The sequence below is a fragment of the Pseudophryne corroboree genome, chromosome 3, assembly GCF_028390025.1.
Source record: "Pseudophryne corroboree isolate aPseCor3 chromosome 3, aPseCor3.hap2, whole genome shotgun sequence".
Taxonomy (NCBI): domain Eukaryota; kingdom Metazoa; phylum Chordata; class Amphibia; order Anura; family Myobatrachidae; genus Pseudophryne; species Pseudophryne corroboree.
Genome location: NC_086446.1, coordinates 631,493,947 through 631,512,474, shown reverse-complemented (window position 1 = coordinate 631,512,474; position 18,528 = coordinate 631,493,947). Strand labels below are relative to the sequence as shown.

At 43.6% G+C, this 18,528-nt stretch overlaps 1 protein-coding gene and 1 long non-coding RNA gene across 3 annotated transcripts in view; one reads left to right on the top strand and one right to left on the bottom strand.

Moving 5' to 3' along the window:
- A1CF (APOBEC1 complementation factor) overlaps window positions 1–7,397 on the top strand; it is a 94,874-nt gene extending 87,477 nt beyond the window's left edge. For both annotated transcript variants that reach the window (XM_063961730.1, XM_063961729.1), the window contains exons 10-12: window positions 714–850; window positions 2,378–2,502; window positions 2,795–7,397. In XM_063961730.1, the coding sequence (XP_063817800.1) occupies window positions 714–850; window positions 2,378–2,502; window positions 2,795–2,946 (414 nt within the window). In that variant the 3' untranslated portion in view covers window positions 2,947–7,397. The remainder of the gene's footprint in view (window positions 1–713; window positions 851–2,377; window positions 2,503–2,794) is intronic.
- LOC135056485 (uncharacterized) overlaps window positions 1–18,528 on the bottom strand; it is a 56,685-nt gene that overhangs the window by 19,319 nt on the left and 18,838 nt on the right. The window contains exons 2-4 of the long non-coding RNA XR_010243985.1: window positions 8,212–8,312; window positions 6,531–6,567; window positions 2,537–2,639 (exon numbers count right to left, since the gene is read on the bottom strand). This is a non-coding gene — a long non-coding RNA (uncharacterized LOC135056485). The remainder of the gene's footprint in view (window positions 1–2,536; window positions 2,640–6,530; window positions 6,568–8,211; window positions 8,313–18,528) is intronic.

The window sequence follows — 18,528 nt, the reverse complement described above, 5'->3', positions numbered from 1 at the left end:
GCCCTGAAAATAAAAAACCTAACAAAATTCTTTTTACAGAGAAACTCAGGAGAGCTCCCCTGCAATGCACCCAGTCTCCTCTGGGCACAGGATCTAACTGAGGTCTGGAGGAGGGGCATAGAAGGAGGAGCCAGTGCACACCCATCTAAAGTTCTTTATAGTGTCCATGTCTCCTGCGGAGCCCGTCTATACCCCCATGGTCCTTACGGAGTCCCCAGCATCCTCTAGGACGTAAGAGAAATTAATTTAGCGGTAGAAAGACATTCTGAAATTATTTTATTGTGACAAAAAGTTTCAAATGTGGGAATTATATAAATTTTGGTCCTCAATAATACACGCATACCATAATATAAAATAAGACTGCAACAAAATAATAATTTAAATTTGCCAAAATACCTCATAGAGTATGTAAATGTTGCATAATTATTGTTAATGATAATTATGTTTTCCAAATCATTATTTGTAGCATGGAGACAATTACTTATTATAAATGTAATTTGTGCCAGAATTGTGTTCCTATTAACAAAAGGCAAACAAATATAGCCAATGCGCTTGTCCTGCCTCTATGTGTAGTACTGTATGTCACTTGTGTGCTGTGATTACAGCACTCAAACATAAGAAGAATCATGAAAGTATTAAGGTGGAAATATTATTGCAGATAAACAGAGACTATATATAAGTATTTTGATTTAAAGAAATCTTTTCATTTGTAGGTGCTGGAAGAAATTTGTCAAAAAAACAACTGGGGACAACCAGTTTACCAGCTGCACTCTGCAATTGGACAGGACCAGAGGCAGCTATTTCTGTATAAGATTACCATTCCTGTTCTTGCTAACCAAAATCCTGCAATGTGAGTATGTGCATTACAATATCGTCCATCCATTCTTATTGGGTGCATCCACGTTCTCCCAACCCTATAGTTACAACACCTATCATTTAATCCAGTTCTCAGTCTGCAGGTAAGAGAGATTCATCCATTGGGGTCTACATACTGTCACCACTATACTGAATTCTCTCTCTTATGATGGTTTTTGTCATATTCACATGTGCCTGATTGTGTTGTCTGTGGGACTGACCATGTAAATTGTATTACTGAGTCTCTATAAACATATTACTCTCCTGCACATTCGTGCCACCCAGGGAATTTGGTGGGGATAGAACAATGTGTAGATAGATCATTGGAAGGTTAGCTGAGGATCTATAAGTAGTTGAGAGTGGTGACCTTGTGGGAGGATCTGTCCTAATGACTTAATGATGATACTAGTAAGAAAAGGGCTACATATGATGGGACAATGCCCTGATATGAGAAAATGAATGGTGTAAAGCAGAATGCCACAGACAGCTTAATTGCTGTAGGGTGCACTTGGTCCTCCAACAACACACAGTAGAGATGTGAGTCCTCTTATACTCTCTCAGGAAGTTTGCAGCATTAAATTCAGTTCTACTTTAAAAAGAAGTTCCTGCATACTGTACATCTGGTTGTATCTGTAGAGGCTCTATTTTGTATGTTTACGCATAGTCCTCACTAATGTTTCTCATAACACAGTACATGCTTGCTTGGAAAATAACTGCTTATATGAGATCGCCCCATCCCACCACGTTCTGCCTCTAAGGCTTGTTACACCCATAAAGCAGCCCACATTGCAGTTGCAGATTTGCATATATTCTCTTGTTGTGCATGCACAATGCATATATAAGCAATATATGCTATGCCAACTGGCATAGTGCTAACTTTGTGTGACCACACATTAGCACCCCATACTTTCCTTAATGTAGCATCCCTCCCAAATGTTTGATGTAGACAGTCAAGGATGGACTGGCCATCTGGAACTTGCCAGAAGGGCCAACGGCCTGATGGACCAGTTCGGACACATAGAGAGATGGGCTGGCCAAGCAGCGCAGCCTCCCAGTGCTCTGCTCAGCTGCCCACAACATGGAGACAAGGGTTGGCCAAGGAGTGAAGCCTCCCAGCACGCTGCTCAGGAGCCCAGCATACAGAGAAACAGGGACATGTCGCAAGGCCACACTCTCGTGAGCGGTGACTAAGCTCCTTTTTTGCATGATAAGCTACTACAATGCCAGGGCTGAGCCCCAGTCTGTTGCTGTAGACAGTCTTGATTTGTCACGCCGTCTTGATCATCTTTGTGCCATAGGTAATAAAGTATGTTGGCATGTCCCTTCACTGCTGCTTTGAATGGAATGGGTGTTTGGAGGAGCGGCGGTAAAAGGCTACATAGTGCTTGAAGACACACATAGTTGTGTTCCCTCCCAATCATGATATGGCCATGCTCCCATTATAGCCTGATCATGCACCATTTATTAGTATTATAATTTTTCTTATGAACTATAATTGTTGTGTCCTATCTTGTTTTCACAGTTACCCATTTACACCTCCAAAACTTTGCATATCAGTAGATGAAGCCAAGAACTACGCAGCAGAGTTTACTCTTCAGACCTTAGGAATCTCAGCAGAGGCAGCAGAGCCCCCAGCAGCCTTTGCAGGTACAGTCAGTCATAGTATACAAATCTTTCTCACACATCAGCATCAAATATTCTACTGTCTCCTGGTCCTTCTATGGTGGACAGATAGTTTCTTCTATTCACACTGCATTCCTTTTTCTTATGCCTCTGCAACTCCCCTGTAACAGTAATTATTGTAACATTAATTATATGTATATCTACCATTCAGTGCAAGTTATTTCTACCCATTATCTCCAATTTTAGACATACAATTATTCAAAGTTTGCATCTGTCTATGTACAGTATTACACCTTTATTCTTGTCTACCACACAGGATATGCTATTGCCACCTCACCAGCAGCAGTGGCCGCCACACAAATGAAACAAGCAGTAGCATTGGGGCAAGACCTTGCAGCATATGCAACATATGAAGCCTATCCTGCATTTGCAGTGGCAACTCGAGGAGATGCTTACGGAACATTTTAAGAGTTCACTATACTCCATATGGAAACTTCCTGCAGGTGGTGGATGTCACTGAGACCTGGGTTGTAGTCAAGTGGATCTTTTATAGACTGTAGTTTCACTGCAAGGATTCAGACTTGTCTCATTACATGGCAATTAATGATGTGAAGTCAGTAGCTTTATAGAAATAAGGCAGCATTTACTGTATATCATTAGTAATATTGTAGTTCAATTGTATGGCTTCTCGTTGTAAAGAATATTGTATTTGTTTACACTTTTACACACTATCCAGTAGACAAGGCCTTGTTGATTAATTGAAAAAACTTTAAATGGGAAATTTGTTTTTATATGTTTTCATCCTTTCTTTGTTTCTCTCTGAACGTGGATCTATTTTAGACAGCTCATGGTTAGTTGGATAAATGATACTTCCAGCAGTCAAGATGTAGGTCTGGAAAGGCAAATACATTATATTTGCTTAACTTAAAATAAAAAATTATATTTAGTCAGCTACTAAGGGTCTTCATATACCAGGAATACACAGTTCTACCTTATGGACCTTGTAAAAAGGATTTTTTTAAACAATAATATAAATGTGAATTTTACAATATACCCTACTCATGTCTATCCAATTAAGAAAGGAAGAAAGCGCAGTCCAGAGCCAGAAACCATATACTAAAATGATTTCCTCCATGTTGCATGTGGTCATTTTAAAAGTGAGGTTAAACCATAAAATTGAATAAACGTATAAATTCAGTAGCACAATCTGAAACATATTTACAAATGGAATCATTTAAAAAAAACAACATTGACGTGTTTTTTAAAAGGTAAAACACATTAATTGCCGTGTTTATTAAAAGGTGAAACAAATTCTTTAATTTTAGACTATTTCCCTAGAACAGGCATTTCCAACCTCGCCCTCAAGGCACACTAACAATGCAGGTTTTAGTGATGTCCAGGCTTCAGCACAGATGGTCAAATCAAAATACTGTAACTGAGGTACCAATTAAGTCACCTGTGCTCAAGCATGGATATCACTAAAACCTGAACTATTAATATGTCTTGAGGACTGAGATTGGGAATGCCTGCCCTAGAATAGTGACCCAGTTGTCCTGTATCTCATATTACAATGATTCCCAACTCCAGTTCTCAAGTACCACCAACAGATCATGTTATGTGAATTACTTTATTAATGCACAGGTTGAGTTAGTAATTATCATTTAGTAATTATCAGTAATTATCCCACCTGCTTGAACAGGCAGAAATCCACAAACATGACCTGCTGGCGAAAACTTCAGGGTTGATGTTGACAACCACTGTAATATTGCATAACATAAATAACATTGGCAAATCAAGGTTATTACTTAATGTCTGTAGATTCTTTATTATCCATACATTGTTTAATTTTAAAGTGTATGTATTATAGGTTGTGTTTTTGTATCCGCAATATCTTTATTAAGTTGACAGTTTTTAAGTTTAAACAATTGAGCATTTGTTAAAGGAGGATAAACGGTGATAAGCACAGACTGTCCAAAAAACCATAAAGACATAAAGGGCATGATTCAGATTTGCATGTAATGTAGTCTGCATATGGATCTTGCGATTCTTAGCAAGCTGTGCATGTGTTTAGGCCTGCATGCGCAAACTAGAGAAATTATGGGTGATTCACAGTCGTACGATCTTAGTTATATCTTCACTTGTGAATTAGTGGATGTAATGGAGTCTTTGCATACAGGATAAGTGTGCCATTGGCATGGGTGACACTTGACAGTTGAGTTGTGGGCTGTTCAGAGGTTATCACAAGCAGAGAACTGCCCAATTTTAGTTGGGTCTCTGGCACCAAGGATAGGACTGTTGCAAACGTGTGTTGTTGATGATGATGATGACCTTTCACCAGCAGCTGGGTGGGAGTGGGCACACGCATGTGTACCACCATCTCTGAACACATGCAAAAATCCGCAATTGCTTGTGCTTTACATGCAGCTCTGAAGCAGACCAAAGTGAACATGCCACATATTGATAAATCTAAATTACATGCACAAATTAAATTGCTTGGTTTTTATGTACTGTTTTAAATAAATTTTTATAAGTTATATATAGTTATTTATATATAACACTGTTTTCATTTATTTGTCCTGTTTCAAGATTAAGGAAATTTACTGAGTCATTTATAAGTACATAATCAACCAGAAAAGACACAGCCAAAGTCTAAAGTGAAAAAAATATTGATTCAATATGTTGTAATGTAATGTTAACTTAAAAAAAAAAAGTACATAAAAATGTTATTGGCTGGACTTTCGTCTTCCAATTGCAAGGCTTGCGTGACCTTTGTAAGGTAGTCTACACGTGTTAAGCTAATGTTAATGCCGGTGAAAGAGCAAAGGCAGCAGTATTAAAAATAAATGGACTTGAAACACTTATTTGTGTATAGATAGTACTTCTGTTTGTAAAGAACTGTCACACTGTGAATAAAAAGATAATTATCTCATTACTTGACAATCATCTAATTCTTTAGTTACCATCAATATATATCCTCTCAAAGGAAATATATGATCATAAAAGCATATTTTTAATATATTTTAGTAAATTAAATAAATAATAATCTAAATAATAATCAAGTCACTTAATTTTTCTTTATAGAATTTTTTGCAGTTTTATTAAACTGCATGTCCTTGCTAATCTGTTTATATAATCTAGTGGTCATGTTACGGTAGGTTGCTACTGCAGTTATTTTTGACAATAGACCAGGTTTACGTAATCTCATTGGACTCTGCAAGTGTTGGTGCATTTTGGGGCATGTAGTTTTTAATAACAGGAAAACTACTGTCCAAAATAGAGAGGGACTGATTCTCACATGGAAGTAAAGCAAACAAACAAAAACGTACATAAGTAAATAAATGTAAAATACAGTTACATTTATTTATTTTATTTTTTTGTATGTAGGGTAAATACGGGCTGCTTGTGTTTGTACTGTATGAATGTGTAAAAAAAACAGGGTTTTAGTGATTTTTTTCTAGCACCAGTTTTTTTTACTGGGCTATTCAATTAGCCCCCATTTTTTCAATCTGAAAAAATTTACATTTTTGTCCGAAAACCAGTAAAATCTGTGAAAAGTGTTTTCACGGCCACTATCAGGGAAATAATCACTTATTATCAGGGATTTAATTTCACCTGCCTGAGACAGGCAAAACAAAATCCCAATCAGTGCTGGCTCCTGGGCTAATTGCAGGGAGGTAATCAGCTAATTGGATACTGCCCTATGCATAATAATTATCTATTATTTCAAAAGTAACAAAATTTGATGCAGCATTGTTCATTGAGGGAATCTTAGTACTATACAAATAAATTATGTAAAATGACATCAAAAAGAAGGTAAAGATTAAATAAATGTATCTAACCAATTAAATTGCAATGTTAAAATATTTTATAAAATACTTTAATGTTTTCAAGACATTTCTCTCATAATTTTTTAAAATATATTTAACATTTTCAGTGTAGAGTATAGTTCAAATATATACTGTTCATGGTGATATCTAGATTAAGAAGACTAGACTTAGCTTTGTAAGTAAAAATGTCTTGTATATTTATTTATTTATCTATCTATCACCCACCTCATTCCTATGTCGATAGTTGAATGTTGTTGAATACCTAGTGGTAAAGAGGCTGATTTAAAATAAAAATACAATTATCTTGAATCTGGATATTACCCCTGAGCAATTGTGTCTAGGCTTGTGCCTAGTTTGGCTACATAGTAATTCCAGCATTGATATCATTAATTATTTTTCATTTGTTGTGATCAAGATCAGTTTGAGTGCTGTATATGATTTTTTTGCCATTGATATGACCTGCTCACATACAGCTACAGTTGCAATAACACAATCAGCTATACAAATATTTTATTCAAAATACAGTAATTGAAGAACATCCTCTAACAAATATGCACCGCTGTATATTTTTGCATAACAGATTTACAAAGATAAATTCGATCTATGCTTTATTTTACATAATAATAATAATAATAATAATAATAAGGATTCCATCTCTATTAATAGTGTATATAGCATAAATGCTTCACACTGTATGGTAATAGTTTAGATAGTAGCTTGTAATGTAGGATAATAAGTATAACATTTTTACTATTTGAAAGATATAATAAAATGATTATTTTTAAAAGTATGTATCTTGATGATAGCTTACATATAAATTCTTGCCTACTAGCTGAAGTCAAAAGATATTTTGAGAGATGTGTTGCTGATACCTATTGTGGGGTTGTGGTTTAGGGAAATTAATTTGCCTTTAATTACTTTGGAACTTTGGGGTTTAAAATATATCACTCACTAAAAGAGGTAAACAAAATTGTCACCCAGTGTAATAGGCATGATGCTTATGTAAATACTGTTTAGCCGTTTAAATGATTCTTGCAATTGGTGGGCTATTAATTACTAAATGGGTAATAAACTTCTATATACTATAACAAACCATTTGTTTGTGGTTTTGTGTTTAATAAAGTTGCCATAAGATACATACTATAAGATGTGCCCAGAGGCTCAGGGGCGGAACTACCATTGGTGCTGCAGGTGCACTGCACCGGGGTACCTGGGAACTAAGGGGCCCACTGCTGCCCAGAGCAGCAATGAGTTTTTCCCTGGTCTGCCACCCAACCATTTTGAGCAATGTCTGACAACTGACCCTGTGCTGTCAACATTCACCTCTCCATGTCACCTGAATCTTTCTATCACTCTATGACCCCCCCCCCCCCCCCCCCCGTCAACCACTGACTGTCCCTATCACTCTCTACTTCTCCCTGCCACCAACTCTCTTTTTCTGTCACTTTCTGCCTCGTCATGTAATTCTCTGTCTCTCCCTATCACCCGCAGCCTCTTCCTGTTACCTACTGCCATGTGGCATATTATGAACTTGGGGTGGGGCAGAAGAGGAGGCCAAAGCATATTTTTGCACCTCGGCCCACCTCTCACAAATTCTGTCACTGCACAGGCTGTATCTGTTACTATACTACCCGCTAATCAATAGCTCAAAGTTTCACTCAAAGTAACTAGCGCATGAAAGTCTATTATACACTACTGAGATATACTGTATCTTGTTTCTCTTTCTTTCTTTTTCTTTTCTGGGACCAGGTGGTTGTGTTGTTGTTTTTTTATGGGACCACGTGGGGTTATACACACCTTTGTTTTGTCCCATATATAAACCATTTAGATGCTACAGTCTAAAGCAAAATGTAATATAGTACTTACAGTATAAACTACAAATGCCATCCCTTACAGTAAAACATACCTGTGATACAGCTGTGTATGTAGTGAAGGTGGTGCTGATGTCGGTCATACCTGATTTCTTTTGCAACTTCGGTGTCAGCTCTCTCTGGATCTGACCTGTAACTTTAGGCAGAAGGATGGAGATCAGGTCTGAATCACCCCCAATTGTAAAGGGTAAGGCCGTGTACACACGGTGAGATTCGGACTTATCCGATTCTCACTGTGCGACGGGGGGCCGGGTCGGCACTTAGCCAGTATCGCAAGCACATAATGAGTGTGCTTGCGATCCTGGTTCTGTGCGATTTTGGCTAAGTGTCAATCCTGACTATCTCTTCTATAGAGATAGTCAGGATTGACTTGCCTGCACAGCCTATTTTTTCGTCCGATGCCGACCGCGCGGGGCTGCGCATCGGCATCGGATCGGGATCGCAAGGTGACTGTCACCTTGCAATCTGCACTATCTTTTCTTCCGATTCTGACTATATAGTCAGAATCGGAAGAAAAGATCTTACCATGTGTACACACCTTAACAGTTGCAAGGATATAATGAAACCATACCTAACAGTTCATATAAAGAACAGTTTACAGAAGATACAGGTGCACAGTAAATGGGCTGGTTTTGACTTTAATCTCAGTCTCAGGTAACCAGCATTAACGTTGGGTAACAAGCGGGTGAAGCAAAAACAGCTACAGCTGAACGGCTTTTGTAACACAGTCTCGGTATCAGCATGTAGTAATGAGGCCCTTTTTAGTGAAGAATGCAGTTTAGCAGAGGCAGCAAGACACAAACACAGCTGAACGGCTTTAGTATCACACAGGGGCGTCAGAACGTTTTTAGGATGGGGGAGGCAAGATATAACATGAGTTTGGCGCCCCTAGATTCCCAGCACACAGTGGCAGTGGGTGAAATAATAGGCATAAGTGTCGGTGCATCATTATGATTATTAGTATTATCAGCAACATGGTAAGCACGGGATCTGGTGAGGATCCCGGTGGTCTAAATACTTACGCCTGAATCCCGACACTGCTTGGAATGCTGTGTTGGTATTCTGAAAATTATCACAATCCCGGTGGTCAGTATTCCAGGATGTCTGTATGTTGGACCACTGGAGAGGTAAGCCGCAGAGGGTGGAGGTGGGGGATTGGAGGAGGTTAGGTTTAGGTTGCGATGGGGAGAGTTATGTTTAGGCTGCGGGAAGGGGGGGTTAGGCACAGCCAGGGAAGGTAAGGCTGCGGGGCAGGGGGTGGGGTAAGGTTTAGGCTATGGGAAAGGGAGGAATAGGTTTAGGCACCCCGGGGAGGTTTAAGCTCTGCGGGGTGGGGAGGGTTAGGCTGTGTGTGTGTGGGGTTAGATAAAGGCACACCGGGGAGGGTTAGAGTTAGGCTGCAGTGGGATGGGGGGAGGGTTAGGATTAGGCTACTAAAAGGGAGGGTTGGGGGGTAGGGTAAACATACTTACCTTCCCATCGGGATTCTAACCATCGGGATGCCACGGTCGGTATTCTGACTGATGGCATATCAGCCCCAACCGATAAACATAAGACAGGGGTTCAACAGGTATATGACAGGAAGATGTGTGGGGGCATTACTTTTATTAGTATTACCTGCAACATGGTGATTAGATGACAGAGGTTCAGCAGGTAAATTACGTCTTTGTGTCAAATTTAAAGCTGATCTCCACGCCAAACATCAGGAAGAGCACCGCCAGAAGCAGGTTCTTGCGCATGATATCTGGTCGGGCAGCATCTGCCGCCAGTTTCCCGTCCTCCAGCTTCCACTTTGCAATTTTTCACATTGATACCCTGCAGGCAGAAAGGACGCTCACTCTGGTCCCTCAAACTCCGGTACCCCATTGCTGGCCAGGCTCGTGTTCACCCCTCCGTACAGCCACCCATTGGTCTGCAGCACAGCTCCGCTGCCTCCTTGCTTGACCCGGATGTCTCAGATCAATAAGGCCAGGAGGGGGAGCATACCGTGAGGCGGGCCCAGAAAGAGAAGGAGAAGCAGGGCCGGATTAAGTCTTTGGGGGGCACGGGGAACTTGAGATAGGGGGGCCTCTCCCTCACATCAGCACAGCACCACTGGCTGTGCCCACTGTGCCACCTCCCCATTTGCAGGATATATATATATATTGATCTAAAACCAGCTCCATGTGTCTGAGACTCACAAATGGTGACAGGTATACTTGCTACGGTGCCCTCCTAGGGTTGGTAGCCCCAATATAGGCATAGAGAGGACAGCTTGCACTCTGCAGACTTGTTAACAGTTTAAAAACATCCGATATTTCTACATTTCGGGCTTGCGTCCGTCGTCAGGCACAATATTTTGCCTGATAACGGGCTCAAGGACGAAACAGGAATATAGGATATTTTTAAAACTATTAACAAGTCTGCAGAGTGCAAGCTGTCATCTTTATGCATATATACTGTATATATATAAATATATATTCTATTATGTGTACTATATGTCCCCACACCTTCCTATACATATATGTGTGTGTGTACTGTATGTGTGTGCGTGTAAAGTCTGTCCAAGTCCATATATGTGTATGTGTGTGTATAAATATATATATATATATATATATATATATATATATATGTAAAAGAAAAATGGAGGGCGCAGGTGTGAGTAAAATATTACAATTCCATTTATTAAAAAACAAAGCTCACATACATCTTAGCTTCAGAAGATCAGCATAATCAACCGTTTGGCAGCAAAGCCTCAGGGTCACTCCGTCCCGTGTTGATTCAAATGGCAAACCACGAGAGCTGCCAGGCACAGCCCGTCAATCGCGCCGGTACCAGACTTGGTGACGTTCACACGTCTATCGCTCCACAAGCCACGTCCAACGCGTTTCGTCGATGGACGTCCATCGACGAAACGCGTTGGACGTGGCTTGTGGAGCGATAGACGTGTGAACGTCACCAAGTCTGGTCCCGCCGCGATTGACGGGCTGTGCCTGGCGGCTCTCGCGGTTTGCCGTTTTAATCAACACGGGACGGAGTAACCCTGAGGCTTTGCTGCCAAACTGTTGATTATGCTGATCTTCTGAAGCTAAGATGTATGTGAGCTTTGTTTTTTAATAAATGGAATTGTAATATTTTACTCACACCTGCGCCCTCCATTCTTCTTTTACTTGCATGTACATTGGATTCAGTGGCTCTGGTCCTAAGGCGGAGGAGGCGGCAGAATACATCTTTAAATATTCAAATAACCGGACACAGACTGCTAATTATGGACTAACATATAAGTCTAAGGTGGACTGTAATGCGCAGCTTTATTTGTATTGATATATATATATATATATATATATATATACCCTTATATATATCATTTATATATACATATATATTTATACACATACATATTGGTGGTCATTCCGAGTTGTTCGCTTGTTGCCGATTTTAGCTATGCTGCGATTTGTTGCTAAATGCGCATGCACATGGTACGCAGAGCGCATGTGCTAAGTTATTTTACACAAAACTTAGTAGATTTGCTGGTGTTCGTGCGGCGCTTTTCAGTCGCACTGCTGATCGGTGAACGATTGACAGGAAAGGGGCGTTTCTGTGTGGTAACTGAGCGTTTTCCAGGAGTGTGCTAAAAAACGCAGGCGTGCCAGGTACAAATGTGGGAGTGTCTGGAGAAACAGGGGAGTGGCTGGCCGAACGCAGGGCGTGTTTGTGACATCAAACCAGGAACTAAACGGACCGAGCTGATCACAATCTAGGAGCAGGTCTGGAGCTACTCAGAAACTGCAAGAAAATATTTAGTAGCAGTTCTGCTAATCTTTCGATCGCTATTCTGCGAAGCTAAAATACACTCCCAGAGGGCGGCGGCCTAGCGTGTGCAATGCAATTGTACATATACACACACATACGGACTTCGCATGCACACACGCGCACACACACACACACACACACACACACACACACCCCACCATGGTCAAAAGGTCGACAAGTATTTTTACTTTTTTTTTGGTGTTGTTTTCTTCACTCGCCATGCTTCGGGCAAGGTGCCTCGCTCCGCTACCGCCACACTCGGCACAGCTTACTATTCCCAATTGTAGTCCACGTGGATCGTAAAATATGAAAAAGTTCAAAAAATGAATAAAAAAAGTAAAAAACTCATGTCAACCTTTTGACCAGTCGACCTAGACTCTGTCGACCTAGAAACCCTGTCGACCTAGTTACTGTCGACCAGTAGTGGTCGACCTAGACACTGTCGACCAAGTTATTGTCGACCAAGAGACCGGATACCCCTTACATATGATCCCCCACCCATTAAATATTTAATGATCCCACCTCATCCCCAACTTGTATATATTTAATTACCCACTCTCACTATCACTTATAAAATATATTTAACAAACCCCCCTCCCCCCATATCTTTGTACACTGACCTCTGCTGACTGGAGTGCACCCAAAGTCAGGCAGCTTCCCGCTCCTCCTCCGCAGTCCCAATGTCACATGCACAGCGCCGACATCTTCGTGTAGTAATGGTGCTGCAGGAGTAGCAGGGAAGCACACAGCGCTGCCTCCCGCCGTGGGTACAGAGTGACACAGGTACGAGGCAGGGATCGGGATGATTCTCCTTTCCGGATTCTCCCAGTGCCAGCGTGAGCTGGGGCAGAGGCGCTATTACACAGGTGCGTCACACCTAGCTGCCCACCTCTCCTCTGCCCCAGTATCGGCGCCTCTCTCATGTTTAGGGGGAGCAAGCTGTACCCTTGCCCACCCATTTCGATGCCCCTGGTATCACAGTCTCAGTACCAGCATGCAGTAATAAGGGCCTTTGTAGTAAAGTATACAGATTAGCAGAGGCAGCAAGAATCAAACACAGCTGAACGGCTTTTGTAACACAGACTCGGTATCAGCATGTAGTATTAAATATCATAAGCACTAACATACACAATAAACCGAAGTGAGAATGCACAGAATTTGCATAACACAGTTGTAGTATCTCGAATGGCCCAAACTTGCAGCCAACAGCACTAAGGAAAGGGAGACACTCTATGTCTTGTACCTCTAACAACAGTGCAGCCATAATCATAGAGGGGAGTCCACCCCCTTATATATATCCCCTAAACAATGGGGTCACACTACCAAACAGAGTGGAGCCTACCACCTTTTTAGTGAAGCACCAGGGGCCACCAAAAGGGAAGGAGAGCCTACCCCCTTTATTATTTTGTACCACAGGGGCACCGGAGAGGAAGGGAAGCCTACCCCCTTTTCTACTTTAACACAAGGGGCACCGGAAGGGAAGGAGAGCCTACCCCATTGCTTAGACCCATAAGGGGAGCTTACCCCTTTTTATAAACAGCTGTGGGCTCCCGGAATGAGGGGAGCCTAACCTCTTTTACTAAATTACTTTGCCGAAACGCAGAGTTCCCGGCAGCAGAAGGGTTACAGGAGCAGAGTATGGCAGTGGAAGGGTTACAGGGGCAGAGTATGGCAGCAGAAGGGTTAAGTGAGGGTACCAGGGTCTCACCACTCTTTGTGGCTCTTCTGCCACCTCCAACACGGCCCCGTCTTTGCGCCACCCAGGATATTAGGCACCGCACCGGGGATGTACCCTTTCACAGGACTCTACCCTAGGTCCTTGCTTCTGGTCATGGGTGTCCTCAGCGGTAGTCGTTCCTCTGAGTCCCCCTCTCCAGACAGGCCACCTGGGGTCCTCACCTTGGTCATCTGTCTGGGGTTGTCATCCATGGTGCCTGTGCACCCATCACCGGCCACCCGCTGCCGCTCCTCGGGATCCAGGGGACCGGATGTCATTCACGACCTCACTGGACAGGCTGCAGTCTCTCCAACTTAGCACTCCAATCTCATAACAGCGGCGGCACTTCCCGATGTTCTGTTCAGTGACAGTGATCTGGGCAGCTCTTCTTACCAGGCAGAGTCTCCGGCTTTCTTCTGATGTTGGTTCTGCAAGGTCCTCAGTGTTGTGGCCTGGCTTCTCTGGCTCCGGTCCTCCCAGCTACTGGGCATCCACCTCCTCATTGCTCTGCTCCAGACACTACATGCTGGGCACCCTAGGTACTCTTTATCCCATCCCTGTGGGGCTCCCTCCTCCAGCGCTGCATCCACTTTTTATCAGTCCCGCCGCTCCTGTTCCCTTCCTCTCCACAGTCACCAGTGCGTGAAGCCCTGGCAACAGCCCACTTCCTGATCCATCTGCTCTACTACGCAGGGACCAAATCGGTGAGGGCCCAGTTTCCCGAGATCTGCTGTTGCTGGCTGTGGTGAGGGGGGACTTAGCAGGCAGTGGTGCTAAACTCCCTGTCAGTAGAGCTGACAGGTTCACTAAAAGTTCAGCCCATGTATTGCTATGGGCTATGTGGGTTGCCCTGAATATGTGGGGGGACAATTAAATGGAAAAAAAAGAAAAACACTGGGGTGTCTTTTTTTTAATCAAATAATGGGTGTATTACACTAGCAACCAAGGTATACAGTTCAGTTCTATAGTAGTAGAGCGTAAGCAAGCAGATACACAGTTCAGCTCTATAGATGAAGCAGATAAAACAGTTTCTTAACAATGAGTGGCGAAAAGTAATGCAGTCAGAGCCGGATTAAGGGGGTGGCCCTGGGGGTAAGTATCCCGGGCCCCCCTTTCTAAAAGGGCCCCCCACCACCAGCAGCAGATCGAATCTCTCTTACCGATCCGATCTGCGATGCTGAAGCCCTGGCTCTGGCCTGGAAAATGCCAGCGCTGCACAGCGGTACAGGAAGGCAGGGCAGCTAGAGGGTGTGCTGCGGGGTCGTTCCGCATTACATGATAGGCGGTTGGTTAGTGAAAAGTGTGACTCTGAGGCCAGGTACATATTTGCAGCAGGCAGGGGCTAAGGGGCAAGGCTGACTGACAAGCTGACGCTGGGCAGAGCTGAGTGGGCTGCACAGTACAGTGTACTCACACAGTCAGCTGACTATGCTCAGAGGCCGGGCTGACTGATGTGGTGGGCGGCGGGTGGAGCTTACTAAAGCTACTGGAAGACTCAGCAGGGTATGCTGGGTACAGGATGTACCACTGACAGAGGGACCCGCTGGTGCTGGTAATTGTGGCTGCATCCTGTTTCTCACTCACTAGCAGATGGCTGCCTGTGCACATCGGAGCTAAGTTTCATATAGAGCTTGTATGCCCCCTCTCTCATGCTCAAAAGGACTTCAGTCCAGAGTCCGGACTAGTTAAGCTTTCTCCTCGCTCTCCTACAGTCCTGACTCCGCCACGAGTTTTTCAGCCACCAGGTCTCCTGTAGTTCCTCCATTCTCCTCTCCCTGCTTCCCTGCCTGTGTTAGACACTCAGAGGCACTCAGATGAAAACTGTTTCTAAGCAGTGCCTCTTCTCCAAGCTTCCCCATGTGTGTTTCTGCTCCCCACCCCCTCACCCCAGGTGTGTCTCTGCTTCCCACCCCATGTGTGTCTCTGCTCCCCACCCCCTCACCCCATTGTGTGTCTCTGCTCCACACCCCACCACCCCATGTGTGTCTCTGCACCACCCCACCCCATGTGTGTCTCTGCTCCCCACCCCCCACCCCATGTGTGTCTCTGCCTGCCTCCCACCCCATGTGTGTCTCTGCCCCCCCACCACATGTGTATCTCTGCATCTGTCCCACTCCATGTGTGTCTGCCTCACCCCACCCCATGCGTGTCTCTACTCCCTCCCACCCCGTGTGTCTCTTTCCTCCACCCCATGTGTGTCTCTGCCTTTGTCCCACTCCATGTGTGTCTCTGCTCCCTCCCACTCCATGTGTGTGTATCTGCCCCCATCCCATGTGTGTCTCTGCCCCCTCAACTCCATCTGTGTGTCTCTACCCCCCACTCCATGTGTGTCTCTGCCTTTCACCCACTCCATGTGTGCTTCTGCCCTCCACCCCATGTGTGCTTCTGTCAGCTATATCAGCTGAGTATCTGACCCCCCATGAGCATTTTCATCTCTCCCTTCTATGCTCCTTAGCCATCTGTGCTTTGCCACATTTTTCACCAGGGCCTTTGTCCCCTCTATATGTGCTTCTGATACTTCCCCCCTCTATGCCACTGCTGCCATCTCCATTTGCCCCTACCCCCCTCTATGTGTGCATCTGCCCCTTTCCCCATCTGTAGCTTTGCTACCTCCTCGTGTGCGTCTGACATCAGAAGTGGCAAAGACCAACAGAATAAGACCGTGTACAGCGCCACTTAAATTATCTTAAGGATGGCGGGTAAGCACAATTTCCATTGATAATAATGATATATTTCTATTTTACATTCGTGTATGTGTGCGTATACAGAATGGGGGTGTGGGGGGGATATTTCTATTTAATTTATACTGGGCCCCATAATGTCTGATGGAAACCCTGGGTGCAGGAATGCCATATATATATATATATATATAGCACAACAATATTCATGTGCAAATCTGTTGCTGCTCCCCTAGATACACCCTTCCTCAAGGGTAATTGATAGACCTAAAAAACATAAATACACAGGGGGGCACAGATAGTGCAGTATCTTTTAAAACACATATGGATTTACTTCAATTTTGCACGTACACATAAAAAAGTTAAAATTGGCGTATCACAATGGAGGTTAGTCGTCCAGGGCACAGTGCGTTAGACTCCATCATTAGTTGCAGTGGGCTTCTCCCATCACACATCTGGCTCTTTGCACAGCCTGCATCTCTTGCGCTCGACTTCTGGCTCCTGGTTCCCAGCTTTTGACTTCTGATTCTCCACTGCTAAGCACTGTAACATAGAGGTCACTTTGGCTGTGTCTCTCCCCAAACGCGTTTCAGCCTTAGCTGTCGTCAGTGGGAAGGCTGCAATGCGTTGATTATGGCAGCAGGTGGTGGTCATAATAATGTAACTCAACCATGTATATATAATGAGTTGGTATCTGGATACCGGCGGTCAGCACCCCAGGATCCCAGCAGCAGAATGCTGGCGGGGGGGGGGGAAGGGGAGCACAAATAAGCATTTTACGGGCTCGCGCTGCGGGTTCGGAATAGTCCGTGCTGACTGTCGGGATTGTGAGTGGGGCGGGATGTCGGGGTCGGTATTGTGACCAGTGGTCTCCTGACCGCGGGTCATATAACTTTATCCAAATACATATATATATATATATATTAGAGATGAGCGGGTTTGGTTCCTCGAGTTCCGAACCCCCCCGAACTTCACCTATTTTACACGATTCCGAGGCAGCCTCGGATCTTCCCGCCTTGCTCGGTTAACACGAATGCACCCGAACGTCATCATCCCGCTGTTGTATTCTCGCGAGATTCGTATTGCATATAAAGGGCCGTGCATCGCCGCCATTTTCACTTGTGCATTGGAGATGATAGCGAGAGGACGTGGCTGCATTCTCTCAGTTTCTGTGTTCAGTGTGCTGCAAATATCTGTGCTCAGTGTGCTGCAAATATCTGTGCTCAGTGTGCTGCAAATATCTGTGCTCAGTGTGCTGCAAATATCTACGTTCTCTGCCTGAAAACGTTCCATATCTGTGCTGCATTGTAGTTGTGCGCAGTATATAGTAGGAGGACAGTGCAGAATTTTGCTGACCACCAGTATATATATAGCAGTACGGTACAGTAGTCCATTGCTCTACCTGTGTGTCGTCAAGTATACTATCCATATCTGTGCTGCATTGTAGTTGTGCACAGTATATAGTAGGAGGACAGTGCAGAATTTTGCTGACCACCAGTATATATATATAGCAGTACGGTACAGTAGTCCATTGCTCTACCTCTGTGTCGTCAAGTATACTATCCATATCTGTGCTGCATTGTAGTTGTGCGCAGTATATAGTAGGAGGACAGTGCAGAATTTTACTGACCACCAGTATATATATAGCAGTACGGTAGAGTAGTCCATTGCTCTACCTCTGTGTCGTCAAGTATACTATCCATATTTGTGCTGCATTGTAGTTGTGCGCAGTATATAGTAGGAGGACAGTGCAGAATTTTGCTGACCACCAGTATATATATAGCAGTACGGTACAGTAGGTCATTGCTATTGATATATTACTGGCATATAACTCCACACATTAAAAGATGGAGAACAAAAATGTGGAGGGTAAAATAGGGAAAGATCAAGATCCACTTCCACCTCGTGCTGAAGCTGCTGCCACTAGTCATGGCCGAGACGATGAAATGCCATCAACGTCGTCTGCCAAGGCCGATGCCCAATGTCATAGTAGAGAGCATGTAAAATCCAAAAAACAAAAGTTCAGTAAAATGAACCAAAAATCTAAATTAAAAGCGTCTGATGAGAAGCGTAAACTTGCCAATATGCCATTTACGACACGGAGTGGCAAGGAACGGCTGAGGCCCTGTCCTATGTTCATGGCTAGTGGTTCAGCTTCACATGAG